Source organism: Caretta caretta, chromosome 6 (assembly GCF_965140235.1).
Source record: "Caretta caretta isolate rCarCar2 chromosome 6, rCarCar1.hap1, whole genome shotgun sequence".
Lineage (NCBI taxonomy): Eukaryota > Metazoa > Chordata > Testudines > Cheloniidae > Caretta > Caretta caretta.
Genome location: NC_134211.1, coordinates 8,003,636 through 8,026,359, shown reverse-complemented (window position 1 = coordinate 8,026,359; position 22,724 = coordinate 8,003,636). Strand labels below are relative to the sequence as shown.

At 54.8% G+C, this 22,724-nt stretch overlaps 1 protein-coding gene across 3 annotated transcripts in view; it reads right to left on the bottom strand.

Annotated features, from left to right (window-relative positions):
- Window positions 1-2,660: 2,660 nt before the first annotated feature.
- Window positions 2,661-22,724, bottom strand: part of LOC142072625 (integrin alpha-X-like) — a 33,554-nt gene continuing 13,490 nt past the window's right edge. For all 3 annotated transcript variants that reach the window (XM_075130068.1, XM_075130069.1, XM_075130070.1), the window contains 24 exons: window positions 22,508-22,653; window positions 21,897-22,050; window positions 20,172-20,322; window positions 19,726-19,799; window positions 19,305-19,434; window positions 19,001-19,149; window positions 17,412-17,552; window positions 16,893-17,099; window positions 16,165-16,295; window positions 11,645-11,802; window positions 11,321-11,475; window positions 11,025-11,156; window positions 10,366-10,439; window positions 9,011-9,152; window positions 8,613-8,726; window positions 7,088-7,167; window positions 6,848-6,931; window positions 6,618-6,696; window positions 6,268-6,375; window positions 5,950-6,033; window positions 5,663-5,776; window positions 5,359-5,451; window positions 5,078-5,188; window positions 2,661-4,885 (listed from right to left, as the gene is read on the bottom strand). In XM_075130068.1, the coding sequence (XP_074986169.1) occupies window positions 4,763-4,885; window positions 5,078-5,188; window positions 5,359-5,451; window positions 5,663-5,776; window positions 5,950-6,033; window positions 6,268-6,375; window positions 6,618-6,696; window positions 6,848-6,931; window positions 7,088-7,167; window positions 8,613-8,726; window positions 9,011-9,152; window positions 10,366-10,439; window positions 11,025-11,156; window positions 11,321-11,475; window positions 11,645-11,802; window positions 16,165-16,295; window positions 16,893-17,099; window positions 17,412-17,552; window positions 19,001-19,149; window positions 19,305-19,434; window positions 19,726-19,799; window positions 20,172-20,322; window positions 21,897-22,050; window positions 22,508-22,653 (2,934 nt within the window). In that variant the 3' untranslated portion in view covers window positions 2,661-4,762. The remainder of the gene's footprint in view (window positions 4,886-5,077; window positions 5,189-5,358; window positions 5,452-5,662; window positions 5,777-5,949; window positions 6,034-6,267; window positions 6,376-6,617; window positions 6,697-6,847; window positions 6,932-7,087; window positions 7,168-8,612; window positions 8,727-9,010; window positions 9,153-10,365; window positions 10,440-11,024; window positions 11,157-11,320; window positions 11,476-11,644; window positions 11,803-16,164; window positions 16,296-16,892; window positions 17,100-17,411; window positions 17,553-19,000; window positions 19,150-19,304; window positions 19,435-19,725; window positions 19,800-20,171; window positions 20,323-21,896; window positions 22,051-22,507; window positions 22,654-22,724) is intronic.

The following is a 22,724-nucleotide window of genomic DNA, read 5'->3' as shown; positions in this document are numbered from 1 at the left end:
AGCGGAGAAAAGGCAGGGCAGGGACAGGGATTTGAGGGAAGGGGGTGGAATGGAGGTGGGTCAAGGGTGGTGCAGGGGCGGGTCCAGGGGCGAGGCGGGGTCGAGCACCCACTGGGCAGAGGGGAAGTTGGCGTCTATGATGTAGGGTGTGAATACAAGAGCGTATTCTGTCACAGCCTCATTGCCACATGTGGCAGGGAGTTCCACAGGCTAAACCTGCAGGACAGAGACATTGATTTTGCCCTTTTCAATCAGTTTTAAACGTGATTTCATTTCCTTGTGTGGTGTGGAAGCACATAGTGACAGCACAGCCCCTTTCACTCCCACAAACACACACACACAGTATTTAGAGACAGTTTGAAGTGACCTGAGACTTCAGACAAGGCAGGCGAATGACTCTGAGAGCTTGGTTTTATTGGAAGTAACCCAGAAGCACCTCAAGGCCCCAACTGAGATCAGGGCTCCCGTTGTGCCTGGTGCTGCACAGATTCACAGTCTCTCCCTCCTCAAAAGAGTTCACAGTATAAAGAGAAGATTATTCTCCCAAAATGCAAACAGTGCCTCAGTGAGATTCAGCCCCCTCTGCTGTAATCCACCAGACCTTTCTCTCCCCCAGATACAGGAGTAGAACCAGCAGTCCAGTGCCTCCTACTCTAACCACTAGACCCCACTCCCATCCACAGCTGGGTTAGAAGCCAGGAGTCCTGGCTCCCAGCCCTGCCAGGGACGCTCGGAGTGTGATGTTTCAAGCTTAGCAAGGGGCATCAGGATGTGGATGCGGAGGGTCCCACATAGTGTTGCCACCTGGATGATTTTTAATTGGCCTGCCCGGTTATTGTCCTGCCTTGCCTGTTGCCAGTGAAAAGATTGAATGTATTGGGGTTTTATGTCCCTCTGCCAGACATGAGCATGGGCAGCCACACATGCAGTGAACTTGTAACAACCACGGACGACCCATCGCTGGGAGCACACTGACAGCAGCACGCCGGGCCCTGCTCAGCCTGCCGAACCGCGGCAGCTCCCCTCAGCACCAGGAAGTGAGCTGGGCCCATGGCTCTCCAGTAGGGAGGGGTAAGGAGCAATATGGGAGAGGCAGAGGCTGCTGGGAGCGGACGCTGGGGGAAGGCTCCTTCCTGTGTTGAGGCTCCTGGGAGGTGCTGGGTGTGGGAGCTCATGGTGGGTGAGGCAAGGGCTCCTGTGTTACCTGGCAAGACAGAAGGGCTGTGGCCACAGGTGTGGGGAAAGCGGCCAGAGGTATAAGATAACTAGAGGAAGGGCACAGTGTTTGCTAGCGGCCTCACCCCTGTTCACCACTGAACATCTCTTCTAGTCCCCAAACGTATTTGTTTGTTGCTCAGCGGGGTAGGAGAACAGGCAGCTCGGAGAATCTGTCATTCCCTAACAGAACACAGAAATACACAGAGAGGGGCTGGTGGTTTTGGGAGTCATTTTTGTTGCCCGCTCAAACCGCGTTTTAAGTAGGCTTTGGACGATGAGATTTTTAGCCGTAATTGTCAGCAACCATCAGTCTCACCGCACAGGCATCCAGCCAATGGCACAACGTTTCTGGTGATAACAATCCAAATGTGCCCCTAGACAAAGAACGAACGGTGCTCCTGGTGAGCTTACTAGAGTCCCACCTTACTGTGTAGAAAACTTGTGGCCATGCCAGTGTCCCTGGGGCGGCTTGCAGGATAATTACTTTGTACATTTTGACATGTGAAGTTGACAATTTGCGGTTTCAAAGGTTATAAATAGGCTTGGCAGAATGCTATTTTTTTTAAATAACTTCCACAGACAGTACTGATGTTTATTTCTAACCATTTTTTTTTGTTTTGTTTTATTTTTTATTGATTTAAATTTTCAGTTGTGGAAAATTACTGTGGGGATCAAAACCTAATTCTGTAATGACAACAGGCGTTGATTTTAAAAAGGTCAAGCTTTATAACTATTCAAACACAAATTATTAACATCACATGTCAAAATATACTTAGGGCAGGTCTACACTACCCGCCGGATCAGCGGGTAGCAATCGATCTATCGGGGATTGATTTATCGCTGTGATGTTATTGACTTGAACTGGGACCGTATAGATCATTGTTGCAACCAAGGTCCTGTAGTGGCACCAAATCTTGTATAAAGAGGGTCAAATAAGGTGTCTAAGACAAGGTTATGGTTTGCTGGTTACGATTATGCTGTCTATATGTGTGTATCATTTTGGAAGTTGAAGTGATGAATATTGGCTCTATACTGTCTGTGTTTCAAACTTATGCTATGCTTCTGGGGAACTGTCAAGGTTCCTTCCCCACTCTGAACTCTAGGGTACAGATGTGAGGACCTGCATAAAAACTCCCTAAGCTTACTTTTACCAACTTAGGTTAAAACTTCCCCAAGGTACAAACTATTTTACCCTTGGACTTCCACTGCCACCACCAAACTTTATCTGGGTTCCTCAGAAAACGTAGCTTAGACACGTCTTTCCCCCCAAAATCCTCCCAACCCTTGCACCCCACTTTCTGGGGAAGGTTTGGTAAAAATCCTCACCAATTTGCATAGGTGACCACAGACCCAAACCCTTGGATCTTAGAAGAATGAAAAAGCATTCAGTTTCCTTACAAGAAGACTTTTAATAGAAGTAAAAAAGAATCATCTCTGTAAAATCAGGATGGTAAATACCTTACAGGGTAATTAGATTCAAAACATAGAGAATCCCTCTAGGCAAAACCTTAAGTTACAAAAAAGACACACAGACAAGAATATTCATTCTATTCAGCACAGCTATTTTCTCAGCCATTTCAAGAAATCATAATCTAACACATACCTAGCTAGATTACTTACTAAATTCTAAGACTCCATTCCTGATCTATCTCCAGCAAAAGCATCACACAGACAGCCACAGACCCTTTGTTTTTCTCTCTCCTCCCAGCTTTTGAAAGTATCTTGTCTCCTCATTGGTCATTTTGGTCAGGTGCCAGCGAGGTTACCTTTAGCTTCTTAACCCTTCACAGGTGAGAGGATTTTTCTTCTGGCCAGAAGGGATTTTAAAGGGGTTTACCCTTCCCTTTATATTTATGACAGGAACACTCCAGACAAGTTGGTGTCAGCTCTGCCTATCCTGCTTGATGGACCATTAAGGACCATCAGCGATACAACTGACCCATTGAGAGAAGGCAGACACGCCTTGTGACTCAGCAAGGTATGCACGGACATGCCTATGGACAGAACTCTGAGGTTTTTCCAGGCCATGTGGTGGACAGCTTGTCTTTGGGACAAAGGAAGAAAGACCACATGGCAAGAGAATATAAAAAGCTGCTGCAGCTTCTCCATCTGATCTTCAATCCTGCTTCTTACCTCTGGAGGGACTTGGCTACACTGAAGCTTTGAACGAAGGACTGAAAGACCCATCCCAGCTGTGGATGTTCTCCAGAGACTTGATTTGAACCTGCAGTTTATTCCATCTCTGCTACAAGCCTGAACCAAGAACTTTGCCATTGCTGTATGCAATTGATTCCATTTAACCAATTCTATCTCTCATCTATATCTTTTCCCCTTTATTAATAAACCTTTAGATTTTAGATTCTAAAGGATTGGCAACAGCGTGATTTGTGGGTAAGATCTGATTTGTATCTTGACCTGGGTCTGGGGCTTCGTCCTTTGGGAGCGAGAGAACCTTTTTTCTTTTACTAGGGTATTGGTTTTCATAACCATTTGTCCCCATATCGAGGGGCAATGGTGGTGATACTGGGAAACTGGGGTGTCTAAGGGAATTGCTTGTGTGACTTGTGGTTAGCCAGTGGGGTAAAACGAAAGTCTTCTCTGTCTGGCTGGTTTGGTTTGCCTTGGTGTGCATAGAAACCCCAGCCTTGGGCTGTAACTGCCCTGCTTGAAGCAATTTGTCCTGAACTGATACTCTCAGCTGGGTCCCGCCTGAACCAGCATCATTACAACCGTGTCTAGTCTAGATGCGATAAATCGATCCCTGAGCGCTCTCCCGTCGACTCCGGTACTCCACCGCCAAGAGAGGTGCAAGCAGAGTCGATGGGGAGTGGCAGCAGGCGACTCATTGCCGTGAAGACACCGCGGTAAGTCGATCTAAGTACGCCGACTTCAGCTACGCTATTTTCGTAGCTGAAGTTGCGTATCTTAGATTGATCCCCCCCCAGCGTAGACCTGGGCTAAGTCAATAGCCTCAAATCCAACTCTAAAAAGTTCTCAGGCAGCATTATTCTTACTTTGCTTATCTGCAAATTTTGATTATTAGCAATAGAAATATTTTGCCAGCAGTTTATGTGCGTGTGGTGAATACAACATTTCCCGATAAAAATCCAGTCCTTCCAAGCACAGTTATAAAGCTTTAACTTTTTGAATCTCAACCTCTACTGCCATTAAATAATTGTCTGACCTCCACATACTGCCCGGCCCCCCCCCCCCCCCCCCATACACATAAATTCCCACAACTGGGATAATCTGAATAGATAAAAATAGAAAAAAAAGATGTGTAATACCCATAATTTTCCACATCAAAATTTAAAATCGATGGAAGTTTAAAAAAAGGCCGAAAATAAATTTCAACATTTTCCATCAAAATTATAAAAAGAGAAAGAGAATTCGGCCCAGCCTAATTTCAGTAACGATTGGCTCTAGTTGGCACTAGGACGCATTTTGTTGGTGGGAGGGTGTCCAGTGACCAACATAAGCGGGCAGGGGTGAATCTGGAGCAGCCCAGAGGGAGGACAAGCTGGGGGCGTTGGCGCATGGGGGGCTATTGTTTGGGGACATCGGAAGCAGGGGGTTTGCCAGCAGAGGAGCTCTGGGTCGGGCCAGGCCCCTCGCCCTCCACAGCGTCCTCCATCATCTGCTTGTACTGGCGCTTGAAGAAGCCGAGCTGGAAGGAGACAAAGAGGGGAGATGGTGAGAGGCAGACAGAGACAGGCTCATGGTGGAGGAGCAGGAGGGATGGGCCGTGGGAACCTATGAAGGAAAAATCCTTATACCTCCGCCACCAGCTGGGAGAGCCACAGGCCCCTCCCCGAAGGTAATGGGCTGTAGGGAGGGGTTAGAGCCCTGCCCCACTCACCTTGTAGAGGGCTGCTGTGATGAGAGCCAGCAGGACCAGGCCCCCCATGCTGCTGCCCACGATAATGGGCAGGTAGTTATAGACTGCGAAGCGCTCCACCACCGTCTGCACCTGGGGGAGAGGAGCTGTGAGATGGGGACCCAGGAGTCCTGACACTATCACACCAGACCCCACTTCCCCCCAGAGCAGGGACAGGACCTAGGAGTCCTGGCTCCCAGCTCTAACCACTACCCGATGCTCTCTCTATCCCAGGCACAGTCACTCTGGTGTGAGTCTGGTACCTGGCGCTGGATGAATCCCTCCTTCTGGGTGTATTTCTTCTCCTCGTATTCAATCTGGGCCTCGCTCACCAGACTCACTTTCTGCTGCTGAGTCTGGAACAGAGAAATTTATCGTCCCTGACTGGAAATGACACAAACCAGGCAGGAGCGTCATCCCAGAGAGACCCAGAGAAATTTACAGGCCGTTCACACAGGGATCCCTTGCCCGGCACTGAGATGCAGCCACCTCTCGGGAGGGGCTCAGGGGCTGTTCACACGGGGGGATCTCTTGCCTGGGGCCAGGAGGCAGTGGCAGCTCTCCTACCTGGGAGACCCACTGGAAGCTGACGTTCCCTTTGATCATGAACTCCAGCGGCTGCTGCAATTCCAGGGAGGGGATTCGGCACCGGATCTTCTTACAGGTGGCCACGGAGCAGTCCTGGGGCGGAAGGATATCGCCGGGTGAGGCAGTGGGCGTGCAGGGTTCTACCTGGGCATAAGGGTCTCAGTCTGTCTACAGCAGGGGTCCCTCCCACAGCCTAGCCCCCAACTCACTGTCTGTATTAGTGCCAAGGGAAGGGGCTGCTGGGACCCGCACTGGCCTGCACTCACCAGCAGGGGGCGCTCGCTCATCTGCTTCACAAGGTCCTTTGAACTGGTCGTTCGCACCTCACTGGTGCACTGAACCAGCTGGGGCTGGGGAGGGAGAGAGACACGGTGTTAATGGGGGCGGGAAGGGGACCCAGGGCCTTTCCCCTCTATGGGGCACTGGCTCTAATCCGGCCCTAGGACAGGGGACTGGCTGGTTTAGGGGGTGGGGACAGGGGGTGTTTCCCCCGTAAGCAGCCTGTCCCAGCAGGGGGCGCTGTAGGGCAGAGCCGGCGTCACTGGGCCCATCTCACACACACAAGGGCAGGGAGAGGCAGGTACCTTGGAGGGGACGACCTCAGAGGCGTCCCACACCCGGACCCCGCTCAGCTCCACGGGGAACTGGAACGTGACCGAGATGGGGACGCTTCGCTGCCGCAGGTTCTTGACCTGAAAGAAACAGACTCGCTACAGGGCACTGCAGGAAGAGAACCCAGGAGCTCTGATCCCCAGCCCCCGCTCTGACCCTCAGACTCCACTCCCCTGCCAGAGCTGGGGATAGAACCCAGGAGTCCTAGCTCCCTGCTCACCCCCACCCCTCTGTGCTCTAACCCACTAGATCCCATTAAACCACTTCCACTCCCTCCCTCTTGCCCGGTCTCCCCCCTCGCACTCTGTGCCGCCGGCCTCACCTCGTACCCATGTGTCACTGGCACACTTGTCCCTGCCTCCTTGGAGGAGAAGTTGACGTACTTGGTCGACTCCTCGAGGCTGGGGGAGGAAAAGGACGGAAGGAAGGAGAGAGACGGGAGTGTGCTGGATGGGGCTGGAGAGTGGCGGTGGGTGGGGACGCTGTGCTGCAGGGAGTGGGGAGGGGGCCCCAGCAGGGGGCGCTCTCCCCTCTGTCTCCGCACGGACCTACCTGGTGAGGATGACGAAGATGCCGTACTTGACCGGCAGCTCCGCCCGGTGAATCATGCGCTGGGTGATGGGACCGCCATTGTCACTGGGGGGAGGGGAGGGCAAAGGGCAGAGACGTGAGGAGACACAGGCAGATAACTGGCAGGGAGGCTGCATGACAAGCCACTGCCCTGTCCTGTTCCCTGCATGGCCCCCTCCCACTGCCCCCACCCTGACCCCTGGCCCTGCACGGCCCCCTCACCTGCTGGTCTTGGCTGTGATCTGCAGCCTGTCCCCCAGGTCAGCCTCAGAGGAGACGTCGAAGGTGGCGACGAAGACGGCCTGGAAAACACACTGGGGTGAGAGCTGCTGGGCTCAGGGCCTGGGGAACTGCCAGAGACCGCGGGATGGGCGGTGGGGGCGGGGGACCAGGGGGACTGTTGTATGAACTTAGATGGAGGCAAAGGTGTTAACATGACCCTGTCCCTGTCCACAGAGAGCGCTAATCTGGTTTGGGATCCAGAGACCTCAACCCACTCCATGCCATGGCAACACACCATTAACTATCCTTTTTAGGACCCCAAAGGGGGGAGGGAACAGCCCCTCCCCTTCTCTCCCCCAGTAAGGCCTGATTTCCAGCCCCCCAAAGTCTGGCTCTTGGTTTGCAGCCCTGGCAGGGCCTGACTCCAGCCCCGGAGTGACCTCAGGGCTCTGTTTGCAATGACTCGCCAGGCTCCCCGGGGTCTTTCCCCAGCACATCGCTTGTCACGGGCTGGGCTGACCCCAGGGAACTGCCCCTCTCTGCTCCCAGCTGGGCTCACACGAGGGTTGCCAACTTTCTAATTGCACAAAACTGAACACCCTTCCCCCTCTCCTGCCCCACTCCTTTTCTGAGGCCCCGCCCCTACTCACTCCAGCCCTCCCCTCCTCAGTTGCTCACCGTTCCCTACCCTCACTCACTTTCACTGGGCTGGGGCAGGGAATTGGGGTGTGGAAGGGGGTGAGGGCTTCAGCTGGGGATGCGGGGTCTGGGGTGGGGTCAGAAATGAGGAGTTCAGGGTGTGGGAGAGGGCTCGGGGCTGGGGCAGGGTGTTCGGGTGCGGGAGGAGGTTCAAGGTATGGGCTCTTGGAGGGAGCTTGGGTGCTGAAGGGGTCTCAGGGCTGTGGCAGGAGCATGGAGTGTGGGGTCTGGGAGGGAGTTAGGGTGTGGGAGGGGGTTCTGACCTGGAGTAGGGAGCTGGGCTGCAGGAGGGGGGTTGGGGTGCGGGCTCTGGCCGGGTGGCGCTAACCTCAAGCAGCCCCCAGTTACCAGTGCAGTGGGATTACTGTGGGCTCCCTGCCTGCCCTGGCTCCATGCTGCTCCCGAAAGCTCCGGGCCACTAGGCAGAGGCGCGGGCAGGCAGCTCTGTGCAGTGCACACTACCAACGCCCGGTAGGCACCGCCCCCACAGCTCCCATTCGCTGTGGTTCCCGGGTCACTAGGCAGAGGCGCGGGCCAGGGGGTGGGGGGTCAGCGCACAGAGCTTCCCTGATCTCCCCTGCCTCAGAGGGCTTCAGAGACATGCCGGCCACCTCCAGGAGCCCCGTGCAGCCAGGGCAGGCAGGGAGCCTGGCTTCGCCTCGCTGCACCGCCAACCGTACTTTTAACAGCCCGGTCAGCGGTGCTTATCGGCGCTGCCAGGGTCCCTTTTCGACCGGTCATTCCAGTCAAAAACTGGATGCCTGGCAACCCTCGCTCACACCTGGGGAGTTCACATGCCAGGGCTGAGGCCAGGGCCCGTCCCTACCTCAGCTCCACTCCGGAAGATGGGGTAGTTGATGTGGCAGGTGCTGTTCCTCTGAGTCTGTTCCTCGGAGCCCACGGCCGAGCTGCACTTAACGGCCATGGCCCTCCTGTTAGACTGACCATGAGAGACCAGCCAGTGAGAGACGTAGACCACAGCACCCCTGACAAGCCCCCTGCACACTCCCTGCAACTCAGCACCCCTGCCGAGCCCCCCCGGCCTGCTCCCTGCAGCTTGGCGCCCCCCGCTGAGCCCCCCGCTCCCCACAACTTAGCTCCTCTATCGAGCCCCCCACCTGCTCCCTGCAGCTCAGCAACCCCTGCTGAGCTCCCTGTCCACTCCCTGCAGCATGGCTCCCCACTGCAGAGCCTGCCCCTCATGCCTGGTGTTCGTTGGGGTACCTGGAGCAGCAGGACCCGGCGGTAGGACAGCGCGGCTGGGTAGAAGAACTGCACCGTGGTGCTGTAGGAATTCTCCCCGTGATTCTGGATGGAGACGGTGGTGTTGAGTTCGGGGGTGACGCCCACCACCAGGGTGCTCAAGCTAAGGCGGGAGAAAGGGGTGAGCTTCCTCAGGGCAGTGCCCTGGATGCTCTGTGAACTTCTTCTATCAGTGTCCACCCGGGGACCTCAGCGCTGTGAGCTTCCAGCGGTGCATCTTCCCCACAGCAGTGCACCCTGTGACACTACGCCCGATATTCTTCATAGAGCTACTGTTGTGATATGAATATGGCATAACTAATTTGTATTTTATGCAAGATGGGTCATGTGCGGTACCACTGGAAAGGTGATGATTTACTGAATGTGATTGTCCTATTTGTTTGGGGATGGGGCTCAAACAGGGAAACAAAGGATTCCTGCCACATGTAAATGCTATATAAGGCAGGGAAGTGAGTTTATCAGGGCTGGTTCTTCACTAAATCCCTGCCCAAGATGACTGCTGAAAATACCTAAGATTGATCTGGGGAAGAAAGGACTGGACCCAGGCTAGAAGGTGTCTGGCCGGTGAAAGGAATATCTGGGGTTCGAAGCTGCAAGCAAGAGCGGTTTGTCTACAAGAAACACTGCAACCTGCTTAAAACAACATTTAGGGTGAGAAATTACTACTCATAGCCAGTTTCTTTAGTGTATTAACCTTAGTTTGCATGTTTGTTTTATTTGCTCAGTAATCTGCTTTGATCTGTTTTCTATCCCTTATAATCACTTAAAATCTATCCTTTGTAGTTATTAAACGTGTGTTTGTTTTCTCTCAACCAGTTTGTGCAAGTCATAACTGGGGGGCAAAAAGCTGTGCATATCTTCCTCCACATTGAGGGAGGGGTGCTTTTCATGAGCTTACGCTGTACAGTTTTCTGTGTGGTGCAAGACAATACAATTTTGGGTTTACACTCTTGTGTGTACTTGCGTGCCGGACAATTCCCGAGCTGATTCTTCCCATGCAGAGCTGATTTCAGTGTCTGTGTCTTTCTGCAGCTGGGTGTGTCCCTACCTGGGTGTGTGCTAGAGGAGGCTTGAGGGCCTGGCTCAGCAGAACAGTGTAAGGGAGACCAGGATGGTGGAACCGGCGGGCTCACTGCTATCCCCAGTACATCAGGGGGCACCCCGGAGTGGGAGGGGGCAACCCTTCTCAAACCCCCATCCATCAGCACTGGAAATCTAACAAGATCTCCAGCTGGATGTTGAAGATCCGAAGTGTGATCAAACCAAATGTGTCCCACCATGGTAGGTGTTTTTGGAGGGAGGATTCAGTGATTTACCCAGAGAAATTGAAGGAGATTTCTAACTGGTCATCGCAGCGGTCATCTGTGCCACAGTCCTTCTGAAACGGGAGCTGGTTGGAGACCCAGGAGAGCAGGATCAGAGTGGGTGGGGAGGGGTCTGCAGCACCACCTGCCGGAGTGACACTGCGGGGACCCAGGGACCCTCCTGTTACCCCAGCACCTCCCAGCCCCCTGCACTGGGGGACAGATAAACCCATCAGCAGCCCCCCGCACCCCGTCCTTCAATCTCACCCACTGCCCAGGGGCAGTTTCACACTTCTAGGAGTGCCGCGACTGGAGGACTGGCCGGCTCAGGGGGATGGGGAACAGGACATGGGATCTTTCCCCTTTAGGGGGCCCTGGCCAAAATAAATATTGACAATTGTCTCGTAAAAATCATTTTTTTTAGCCAAAATATTTGGGTTTTTGGACAGAAATTTTGGGAGCTTTGAGGAGAAGTTGGAATGTTCCCATGGAGGGGAGATGCCAAGGCAAACTCAGCATCCATCTGTCACCCTCGAGTGGCTGCGCTGTGTAAAGGGGATTAGGAGGCTGCTGCTGCCTCTGAATTTTCCAGACTCTTGCATTCAAACCCCGCGGTCACTGGTTCAATCCCTGCAGCAGACCCACCGCGGGGCCTGGCTCTGGCAGCTTACCAAGCCTGCAGACACCGTCGCGGAGTCCTCGTTCAGGATGGGTTTGAGGTTGCTTGCGGTAGGGATGGGCTCCCCCATCAGGGTGTAGTTGAGACGCAGGGTTACGGGGGTCAGGGTGTCCTCTGGGCAGAGCTGGGGAGACAGAAAGAGATGTCGGGCTTCTGAAGGGAAAGGGGGGCTGGGGGCTGGGTGGGACCAGGAGAGAGGTTTGTTCTCTGGGTGATTTGGGAGCAAGGGGCAGGGTGGAAGAGGCAGACACAGTCGGAGGGGAAGGGGTTAGGACCCCCCACACTCACAAGAAACGTTATCCGGTATATCTCACATCTCGTCTCGATGCCAAGCCGCAGTTCCCTGCTCAGGACAGGGCCGGTGGAGTTGAAGGTGGCTCGGATCTTTGTCCGCCCGGGGTCCAGAGCCAGGCTGTACTGGATGGTGCTGGCGATCCTGTCACCTATGGGGAAGGGGAAACGAGGGACAGAGAAGTTGAGAGCAGGAACTTCAAGGGGAAATGGGACACGGGGCTTTGCCCTTCTAGGGGGTGCTGGTTCCGATCCATCCCCAGGACAGGGGACTGGCTCACTCAGAGGGGAGGGGAATGGCGGGTGGGGGTTTGGTCTGACCTAGGCTGTCCCTGGTGCTCTTAGTGACAGTGAAGCAGACCTCTGCCCTGCTGGCCTCCGTGTTGAGCTGCTCCTGCCCCTGGCAGTTGAAGGCTGGGGTTGGGATCGTGTGGGGCTGGAAGCTGATGGAGACCCCAACTCTGAGCACCGGCCGGGACCTGCCATGGGAGGAACAGAACCGTCACGCAGCTGCTCTCTGCAATGGGGCCAGGCCCCCTCCCTCCCCTGAGCCTCCCATCCAACCTGGATGTGCTCACAGCACCCCAGGGAGATGGGTTATGGACACGCAGCTCTGCTAGAGGAGATGGTGGGGGGCAGAGAAGGGAGCAGCAGAGCTGTCCTTGTGCCATTCTCCAGCTGGGGGCAGCAGTCACAGACACTCACACTCAGAATACTACGGCCTTGTCTACACTGTAGAGATTTTTTCTACAAAAGGCAGCATTTGTCCACAAAACACTGGAGGTTTACACACGGCAATGTGACTTATGGCGACAAAACTCTCCTGTTTTGCCGACAACGTAAAACCACCTCGACGAGAGACTTCGAGCTTTTTGCGGCAAAGCTTTGTCGACAAAGTGCCAGTGTAAAGACTGCGCTTGGTCATGTTGCTGTGATTGGCCCCCAGGAGGTGTCCCACAATGCCCTTCCTGAGAGGGTGACCAGGTGTCCGATTTTAAAATGGAACAACCGGTCGAAAAGGGACCCTGGCGGCTCCGTTCAGCACTGCTGACCAGGTGGCCGTTAAAAGTCCGGTTGGGGGTGCTGCGGCTCTAAGGCCGGCTAGTCCCTTCCTGTCCTGGCTGGAACCGGGCTGCGCCCCAGAATTGGCCAGAATGTCTTGCCTCTGGGGCAGGGGGGCACGTTCTCTGAGTGCTGGCTCTGCACTCCCCGGCCAATGAGAGCTGGGGCCGGAGGGCGGGGGTGCCGGAAGCAAGAGTGGTGTGTGGAGCCTCCTGCCCCCCCACCTAGGATCCAGACCTGCTGGCTGTTTCTGGGGTGCGAATGGCAGTAGGAGAGCCTGCCTTAACCCCCCGCCCCTGCCCCCACTGCACTGCTGAGCAGGAGCCGCCAGAGGTCAGTCCATGCCCCAATCCTGATTCCCAACCCCGTGCCCCAGCCCTGAGCCCCCCCACCCAGAGTCCCCTCTTGTACTCCAAACCCCTCATCCGTAGCCCCACCCCAGAGCCAGCAACCCCAGCCCAGAGCCCTCACCCCCTCTGCACCCCAACCCCTTGCCCCAGCCCAGAGCTCCCTCCCACACCTTGAACTCCTCACCCCGTCCCCACCCCATAGACAGCACCCCCAGCCCACAGCCCTCACCCCCTCCTGCACCCCAACCCTCTGCCTCAACCCACAGATGCCTCCCTCACTCCAAATCCCTCAACCCCACATCCCAGCCTGGAGCCCCCCCTACACCCCAAACCCCTCATCCCCAGCCGAACCCCAGATCCTGCACCACAGCCGGAGCCCTCACACACCCCAACTCCCTGCCCCAGGCCGAGCCCCCTCCCGCATCCTGAACCCCTCATTATTGGCCCCACCGTGGAGTCCATACCCCCAGTTAGAGCCCTCACCCCCTCTCACACCCCAACTGCTGCCCCATCCCAGTGAGAGTGAGTGAGGGTGGGGGAGAGCGAGCCACCGATGGAGGGGGAATGTAGTGAGCGGGGGCGGGGCTTTGGGGAAGGGGGAGGGCAGGGATAGGGCCTCAGGGAAGGGGCAGGCATTCGGTTCTGTGTGACTAGAAATTTGGCAAATCTACGACCTGACCGCTCTAATCAGCGGTTCAAACCCTGCTGCTCTGCAGCCACAACTTCAAGACCTACAGGCAGATTTCTCATGGCATATGTGAGAAGAGCTACAAATCGGGACACGGTGCAGTGCAGAGCGAAGATAAAGGAGCTGAGGCAGGCGGACCAGAAGGCAAGGGAGGCAAACCCTCGCTCCGGTGTTGCAACAAAGAGCGGCCGCTTCTACAAGCAGTTGGACACCATCCTAGGTGGCAACCCCATCTCCACCACCAAGAGCCCCGTGGACACTTTGATGGGGCGGGAGGGAATGGAAAGTGGACCTAACCCTGAGGACGAAGTGGTGGATGAGGAGGTCAAGTTGGAGGACGTTTTGGACCCCATGGCAGGGTCGTCCGGTACCATGGTGAGTCAGGAACTCTTTTCCACTCCAGAGGGGTGGAGCCAGTCCCAGCAGTCTGTCTCCGGCAAGCACGATGCAGGAGAGGAGACCCCTGGTGAGTGATCTTTTTGAGCAGATACTGCTCGATTACATGGCGGACAGCTGTCCTTTGCTCTGAATACTGTAGTGGTGGGTGAAGGAAGAGATAGAAATGTGCAAGACCAGCTTTCCCTGTGCAGCTTAGCAGTGCAGCAGAAGAGGGTGCTGATGCACACCTAGATTTCATGGGAATCCTCCAGAGAGATCTCTAGGAAACTACCCTGGAGGTTCTTGCCAATCCTCTGCCAAAGGTTCCTTGGCAGAGCTGCTTTGTTCCTTCCCCATTGTAGGAAATTTTCCCTCTCCACTTGGCAATCACTTGTGCAGGGACCAAAGAGGCACCCAGGTGAGCAGCCTAGGGACCTGGTCTGAACCTGGATGCAGGCAGTAGATGTGCCCTTGCTTACCCTCAGGAATGAGCTATCAGCTTCACTGACATCCGCCTGTGGAAAATGGTGGCAGAATTTACAATATTGTCCCCAGTCCCCTTCACTGATCCTCTGAAAGCATCATCAACACCCTTTGCCCCATTTTGAATGTCCACCCCGCACCTAGGCCATACTCACCATGTTTACGGTGTTCGTTGAGATGTGTGCTTGCCAAGGGACATTGAGAAAGTGATTGGTATGTTACAAGAGGTGTATTTTACTGTAATGAATCAATGCTGTGCATGAACTAACTGTCATGCTTCTGTGCATTGTTTCTTGTGCATCTGCAGATGTGCCATTCAGGGGACCTCACTACACACCAGCAGAGCACCTACTCCAGATAAGGAAGCAACCAAGGTGGAGCAAGGAGGACGTGTTCAGAGAGGTGCTCCAATCCTCTGAGTCAGAAAAAAAAGAACGCATGGTGCTGAGAGAAATGGAAAGATGGGACAGAAAGGGGTGTGAGGAGTGCACTCTAAAGGCCCATGGGAGGATGATAAAAGTAACAGAGGAGCCCTGGGGCTGGTGCTAGTGGGGGCCGGCCTGCAGCCAGGGATGCCAGGCAGCTGGAGCCAGTGCTTGCATCACCCGCCCAGCGCTCAGGGCTTGTGTGTGTGCATGGGGGTAGGGTGGGGAGGGGGGCTCTGGGCTCTGGCAGGGAAGGGTGGGGCGGGAGGGGTAGAGCCCTGAGTAGAATGGGTGGGCTAGGACAGGGGATAGCACCCCCAAGGCCCTGGTTCACTGACCGCCCATGCCTACACATAGTGATTGTTGCTGCTAGTAATATTTACATGCATTCTAATCATTTGCTTACTAGAAATCCCAGTCAGGAATCAACGCAAGTGCTAGGTCAAATAAGATAATTGAGTTTAATGAAGCATGGCAGATTGCTGTATAGAAATACACATTACTGGTTCGCAATCTCAAAATCTTGCCTCAGTCAGCAGTCAGCTATGACCATTGAATTCTTTTTCTCACTTAGATCTAACCTGCCATAAAGGCATCGCTAGCGCGCTCTTAACCTGCCAAAGCACATTCCAGGAGAATTCTGCACCTGCTCAACCTATTGTTGAAGCGCTCCTTGCTGTGGTCCAGGTTTTCCCGAGTAAGGCTTCATGAGCCATGGGTGTAAGGGGTAGGCTGGGTCTCCCAGGAACACTGTGGGCATTTCAAAATCCCCCACTGGAATCTTCTGGTGTGGAAAGAAAGTCCTTGCTTACACCTTTCTGTACAGACCAGAGTTCTTTAAGATGCGTGCGTCATGCACCTTCCTGGACCACCCTGTGCTGATGTCAGTGAAATGCCTGCAGTGATCAAGAAGCGCCTGCCATACCTCAGAGAAGTACCCCTTCCTATTGCTGTACAGATTGGGTGCTCACGATGTACTGCCTGACCAGCTCCGGTGTGTTCAAAGCAGTGACCACAACAGTAGAGAGCATTGCGGGGTCCATCCTTTCACACAGAGATGGCGGGCGCACAGTAAACAGGGGGTGTTAAAAATGCCGCTAAAATTGTTCAGAAGCCCATGGAATGCTGGGACAGAAAACAATGCATCATGGGACGCTGAGCGAGCACCCATGAGGCGCTGTGATCCACTCCGCCTTCCCTCAATTCCTAGCTGCAGAATGTGGCGAGTCGCACCCTGGGATAGGTACCCACCCAGAGCCCTGCTCTCACTGTCAGTGCCAGACCACCAAGTGTGGATGCGCTCTGCCGACACAATGAGCGTAGTGTGAACATGCAATAGCGGTGAAATTATCACGCTTCTTAATCGCGGACAGAACTTCTATCAAAAAAACTCTGTAGCATAGACAAGGCCTGAGACTGCCATGTGGAGCAGCGCAACGACACAGAGTAACTCACCTCAGCAGCAGGACCTGCCCTTGTGCCCCCACCGCGATGTCTGGCAGTCCGTCCCTCGTCAGGTCTCTCCCTCCACTGGCGGCCTGGCCAAAGTAGTGCAGCCTGCTGGGAAACTGTGACCCCTCGATGCGCTGTGGGGCAGAGAGAGCAGCAAGGGGTGGGAAAGGGGCATCTGTTCTGTACAATGGGCACTAGGGGGCAGCGGAGGGTGAGAGGTAGGAAAGGGGTGGCTGTACTGTACAATGGGCACTAGGGGGCAGTGGAGGGTGAGGGGTGGGAAAAGGGGCGGCTGTACTCTACAATGGGCACTAGGAGGCAGCGGAGGGTGAGGGCTGGGGAAGGGGAGGCTGTACTGTACAATGGGCACTAGGGGGCAGTGGAGGGTGAGGGGTGGGAAAGGGGCAGCTGTACTGTATTATGGGCACTAGGAGGCAGCAGAGGGTGAGGGCTGGGGAAGGGGCGGCTGTACTGTACAATGGGCACTAGGGGGCAGCGGAGGGTGAGGGGTGGGAAAGGGGCGGCTGTTCTGTATAATGGGCACTAGGGGGCAGTGGAGGGTGAGGGGTGGGAAAGGGGCGGCTGTACTATACAATGGGCACTAGGGGGCAGCGGAGGTTGAGGGATGGGAAAGCAGCAGCTACAGGCTAATAGGCACTAGGGGGCTGTGGGGCCCCATCATGTCTCTTCGGGGCTTTCTGGTGACCCCTTCTCACACGGGCTGGGCTCACCTGTCTATACTGGGGATTGAGGCCTCCCTTTTCCCCATGGAAGATGTACAAGGCCCCGCTATTGTCGCTCTCCATGGGGGCCCCGATGGCCACATCCGTCTGTCCGTCCCCGCTGATGTCCCCGATTTCTGACATGCTGGCCCCAAAGCGCCCGAACGCCTGCCCCATCTGCCCCTGCAGTGTCTTGGTGCAGATCAATGCCATCCTCTGCAGGCCCCATCAAAGGAAACACATGGGGAAAGGATCAGCACTGACTTCCAGCAGAGAGTACCCCGGCCCCTACTGACCGTCTTTCCCTCTCTCTGCAGCAAAGCGCTCCTTGGCACTGCTCTGGGGCATCGGGGCCAGAACTGACTGGCAGGGAAAAGCTTCCCTGAATGATCCCCCCCATCCTACTTCCTGGAGCACCGCGCCTGCTACTGCCATGCTAATTGTCCCAGCATCACAACCCCATGGCAGTGCAGGCAAAGAAGAACCCCAGGCCATCCATCTTCCCCCTGGCTCCATCCTCTTTCTTACCGGCCAGTTAATCAGGCAGTTATAGACCCGTCCTCCATTCAGAGGTGTATGGTACATGGGGGCTCCGATTAGAACCAGGTCCGTGTTCCCATCTCTGTCGAGGTCCACAGCGCACAGTGTACCCCCAAAATATGAGCCAATCTGGAGAGGCAGATAAGTCACCCCTTTCATTTAGTCACCTCCTCCTTCTTCTCCCACTGGGACCCTTCTCACCCTCTGGGGATGAGGATTCAGTCCCAATCCTCATTCCATCCTCAGTCGCACCCTCTCGCTGCACAGCGGGTGGTGCTGTTGCTGAAAGTGTTCTTGCACAACGAGGCAGCTAGATCTTGGAGAGACGCTGAATGCTAGTTGTGGTGCAATTCTTTCTAGCGGCTGTTCTAGCACGAGAAAAGTTTATTCACTGACTGAGTCACTCTTGTAAGTTCTGTTCCGCTGGAACGTATAGGCAGTTAGATCTTGGAGAAATTCACTTCGTTCGTGTAGTGTGATCCTTTTCGAACACTGCTAATATCACTAGTAATGTAATTTTCCTTGCCTGAGTCTCTCTAGCCCAGATCCACAAAGGTACTTATGTGCCTAACCCCCAGACTTAGGTGCACTGTGATTCATAAAACCTCTGCATGGCTGCTGCTGACCCCTTTAGGTGCCTAACCTGACTTGGTGCCTATGTTTTTGCAGTAGGAGCTCCTTATGTTGCTGCCTCAAGGGCAGGGCATGTGCACACCTGTCTTACTCTAGGCAGCCAGTTGCCCATTTCCCACCACAATCAAGCAGGATCCACAAACTGGGGGAAGACAAACGCTCCTCCACCTGTAGGGCACCATCTGGTACGTGTGGTCAGAGGAGAAGGACTTGAACAGGGGTCTGCTATTTCTTAAGTCAATGCCCTAACCCCTGAGCTGTGGGCTCCCTCGGTCTTGCCTGATAAAGTTATTCCATTTTAATTGACTAATTAAATATCAGTTGGGCTGCACAACGTGTACAAATCACAACCACCCTAAGGCCCAGTGGTGAGGGCACTCCCTGAGAGACAGCAGAGCCCTGGTTAAAGCCTTCTTCCTCATCAGGCAAAGCAGGGACTCAAACCAGGGGTTGTTCACGTCCTAGGTGAGAAATCTAACCACCATCTATAAGGGAGGCCCTCCCTCTTCTCCTCCGGCTGGTTTGTGAAGATCGTGGTGGCTCTGAGCCTGCCTACTGGATGAGGCCCGACCTTTGAGCTAGGTGGAAGAGCGCCTATCTTCCCCCCATTCATGGATCACTGGCAGGGGTAGGTGCCTCCCTGCAGCATCACAACGCCTAAGTCCCTTGGTATATCTGGACCTCTGTCTGTATCGGTCTCATGAGCTCTCTCTAGACTGTAAGTGAAGGTAACAGCAGTGGGATATTGGAGAGAGGCTGAATGTCAGCTGCGGTGCAATTCCCTAAACCAGTCAAGTTTATCCCCTGCCTGAGGCTCTCTGACTGAATCGTTCCTGAAGGTGAATCCAAACACAAATATTACACCATGTCAAAATCTTACAGGCTTCCTCCAGCCCTCTCTCTCTCACACCCACACTCCATATTACCAGTAACACTCTCCATACCTGCTCTCCCCGCACCTCTGATGTGGGTGTCCATTCCCCACCCTTGGTATCTCGGAAGAACAGGACGACTTTGCCAGCGTGTTGGTAGCGAGGGGCCCCGACCACATAGCTGCTCTGCCCATTGGCTGTGATGACCTGAGACGAATAACCTCAAAGGAAGAGAGGGACGTGGGGAGGTGAGATGGGAAACAGCCCTACAACAGTGCTGCACAGAACTTTCCCAGAACTGAGATGCAGCCACCTCTGGGGTGGGGCGCGGGGGCTGTTTAAATAGGTAAGGGAAGCTCGGTGGGTTTGTTCTTACCGAGGTAAGCATCATTCATGTCAGTGGAGGTTCTGGACATGTTGATGAAGCTCGGCTTCCCGCTGTGCCCATATAGGTATACCCCACCGGACCAGTCATAGGCTCCCACTGCTCCCAGCACAGGCCCATCCTAAACCGACAGGGACGGCAAAGGGGACCGATTACAGGGAACAGACAGCACAGCATGTATTTACTAGACACAGCCTCCACCTGCAGCACAGCGCCCCCTAGCATCGTGCTGGGACACTGGGGTCAGTGCTGATGGCCAGGGGAGTGAGCACCCCCTACTGGGCCCCCACACCACTCGCTGCAGCATAGAGCCCACTAGTGTCTGCCCTTAGTGAGAGGGGGGGTGCCCCCTGCACTGCTCCCACAGGACTCTGGGCTCCAGGGACACACCCTGGGGCCAGGCGTCACTCACAGGGGACAGCAGGGAGCTGAATCCTTCCTGGGACATCTCCAGCTGGAAAGAGCTGCCGCTCTGGGACTGGGTGCCTGCGGGGAGAGATAGACAGACAGACACAGGAGAGATCATCATAGACAGTAAATGCGCCGTGTCCCATTCCCTGAGCCAGCCCTTCTCCCCACCTCGAGGCTGGATTGGATCCAGCGCCCCCTAGAGAAAAGGCCCCGTATCCCGTATCAGCCCCTTGAGCCACCCAGTCCCCTGCCCGGGGGCCCTGGATGAGAAAGGCATCAGGGGCATTTAGGGAGGAAGATTACTGGATACATGTTGAATGGGGAAAGAGAGAATATTTGGGGCCTATTTGGGCTCTGGATTTCCAGCAGCTCCCCATCCCATCTTGGCCTTGAAAACCGATTTCTAGAGCCCCAGGTCCAGTGCGGCCGCTCCCCTGGCTTTGGTACCTTCGATACCGAATATCTTCTCCTGCAGCTGGTTCTGGATGCCCTGGAGGGCATCGAAATTGTCCACCCGGAAGACGTGCTCCTTGGTGGGCTCAGAGGCGATCTCCTGGAGCTCCCGTTGGGCAGTGTCACTGGAGAAGGCCTCACCAACCTTCACGGAGTAGAGGGAGGTACAGGAGAGACCAGGGCATGGGCGTCACTCACAGCCCAGAGCCCTGGGCCAACACCCACCCGCCCCGAGCCCTGCTGGGCCCTAGAGAGGCATGGCTCAGCCAGCGCCATGTGCCGCTCTGGTGAGTGGGGGGTTGCGGGTCGCTGGAGCCTGGAGTTATGGAGCCTGCCCCATTTCAGCACCGAGTTGTGTCGGTTGTACCAGCAGCAGGGCACAGGGGTCTCCTTGCCATGGGGATTGTCAGCGCTCTGGGGCCCAGCATGACTCATTCTCCAGGGCGTAGTGAGGGGTGAGTGCGGGCAATGTCTCTGAGGGACACCTCAGGGCAAGGGGTGAAGGGCCGGGACCACTGCGCTAGTCCGGGTGGGTTGTGTGCAGTCAGTTCAGAGGTGGAGTCAGGCACCTCCCCGTAAGCAGCAGACAAAGGTCGAACAAGATCCAATGGCTGGAAACAGAATTTACACCCATTCAGATTGGAAAGAAGGTGTCAGGTTTAACTGTGAGGGGAATTAACCCTTGGAGCAGCTCACCACGGGCCGTGGTGGATTCTCTATCCCTGGCAATTTTTATCTCAAGACTGGCTGGTTTTCTAAGAGATCTGCTCTGGTTTCAGCAGGGATTATTTGGGGCAGTTCTCTGGCCTGTGCTCCACGGGAGCTCAGACTAGATGACTGCAAAAAGTCACTTCTGGCCTGGGAATCTATGATTCTAAACCCGAGTTTGTTGATGTAGGACTTACGTTGACCTAACTCTGTAAGCGGCCTCGCTAAAATGTAGCTCCCACCCCTGTAACTCATCCACCACACCGACTTCATAACTCCACTTCCGCAAGAGCCGGTGCACTGAGCTCAATGTAGTCAGGTCGGTGCAGTGTCCGCATAGGCACCACATTGCTTATATCGCCTGCGGGCGCTGGCTGTCAGGGCCCCACCATGCCCCACGCTGACAGTTAAGTCGATACAAGCGCTCCTGGTAAGGACGCACACCACCAACAGAAGGAGGATAATGTGGACATGAACAAATGATTGAATTACTGAGGTGGCTGTGTGACAAGGTAACTTAAGTCGACTTAATTTGTTGCGTAGACTTGCCCTTTATCTTGCTGCTGATGCTCATTTCAATCTCTTTGGCTCAGCAGTTTCATGGAGATAAATGTCAAGTGACTGACACCAGTTTGGGGAGGATCAGAGCCGTTGTTTGAGCCCCAGGTGTGTGCAGAAAAAAATATTAGAACCGGGTGATTTTGCTGTTTAACTGGGGGGCTGTATGTCAGGAGCCCCTAGTTCAAGTGACCCCAAATCCTAACCTGTGTCCCCATGAGGAATTCAAAATTTCATGGCAATCTGAGTCAGCACGTGGACTGTAGGGCAGGCAGAAAACCCAACCTGTAACTAGACAGCTCTGCTCAACCTGAACAAGAGAGGAGCTCCAGCTCTCCTATAACGTCACACGTTGACCCAGTTACAACCCTGGGTCAGTTCTTCTCCCTTATCTAATGGGAACCTGGACATGGGTTCAGATCCCTACTAGTTCTCCACACGGCCGCAGCTCACCCCGATGGCGTAGCGGATGATGCCAGCTCTCTCAGCCTCAGGGACGGTGTCTGAATAAGAAAGCGGGTCGTTGTATTTCTGCCCATCTGTGATCACAATGAGAACCTTGGTGGCCTCATCCCGAGTGCCTCTCCCAGAGGTGAACAGCTCCAGCCTGGAAAAGGGGCGGGGGAACGCCTGGGAGGGTTATTGATACGTAATAACACCTAGCGCTTGTCCACTGCTTTGGCATTGCAGATCTCAAAGTCCTTTACAAAGGAGGCCACTGTCATTGCCTCCATTTAACCAATGGAGAAACTGAGGCACACGGCGGGGCTGTGACTTGCTTAAAGTCACTCAGCAACAGAAGCTCAGAGCTGGCAATAGATCCCTGGAGCCCTTGCTCGCAGCATCTCCCTCCCCGCTCTAACCTACTAATGCCCACCCACCTCCCGGAGTGGGGACAGAGCCCAGGAATCCTGATGCCCAGCCCCCCTGCTCTAACCACTTGTCCCCAGTCCCTTCCCACAGCTGGAGATAGAACCCAGTGGTCCTGAGTCCTTCCTCGTAGCTCAAATGTCCTTACAGCCCATTCCCTGTGGAGTCAGTACTGGGAGGAGGGCAATACCTACACCACTTTCCGGATGGCTGTGGCCGTGTACGTTGTTCCATGAAGCTGCTCAATCCTCCAGACAAGGTGATCGGGGTCATGACTTCTCCTGTACTCCATGAAGTCGAAGTGCAATTGAAATTTATTGGAGTACTGCATGAGGGCGAACTGCAAGGGGAGGCGGGGAGAAGAGAGAAAAACAACCCCAGGGGTGGAGGGTAAGAAAAGCAGGCATCAGA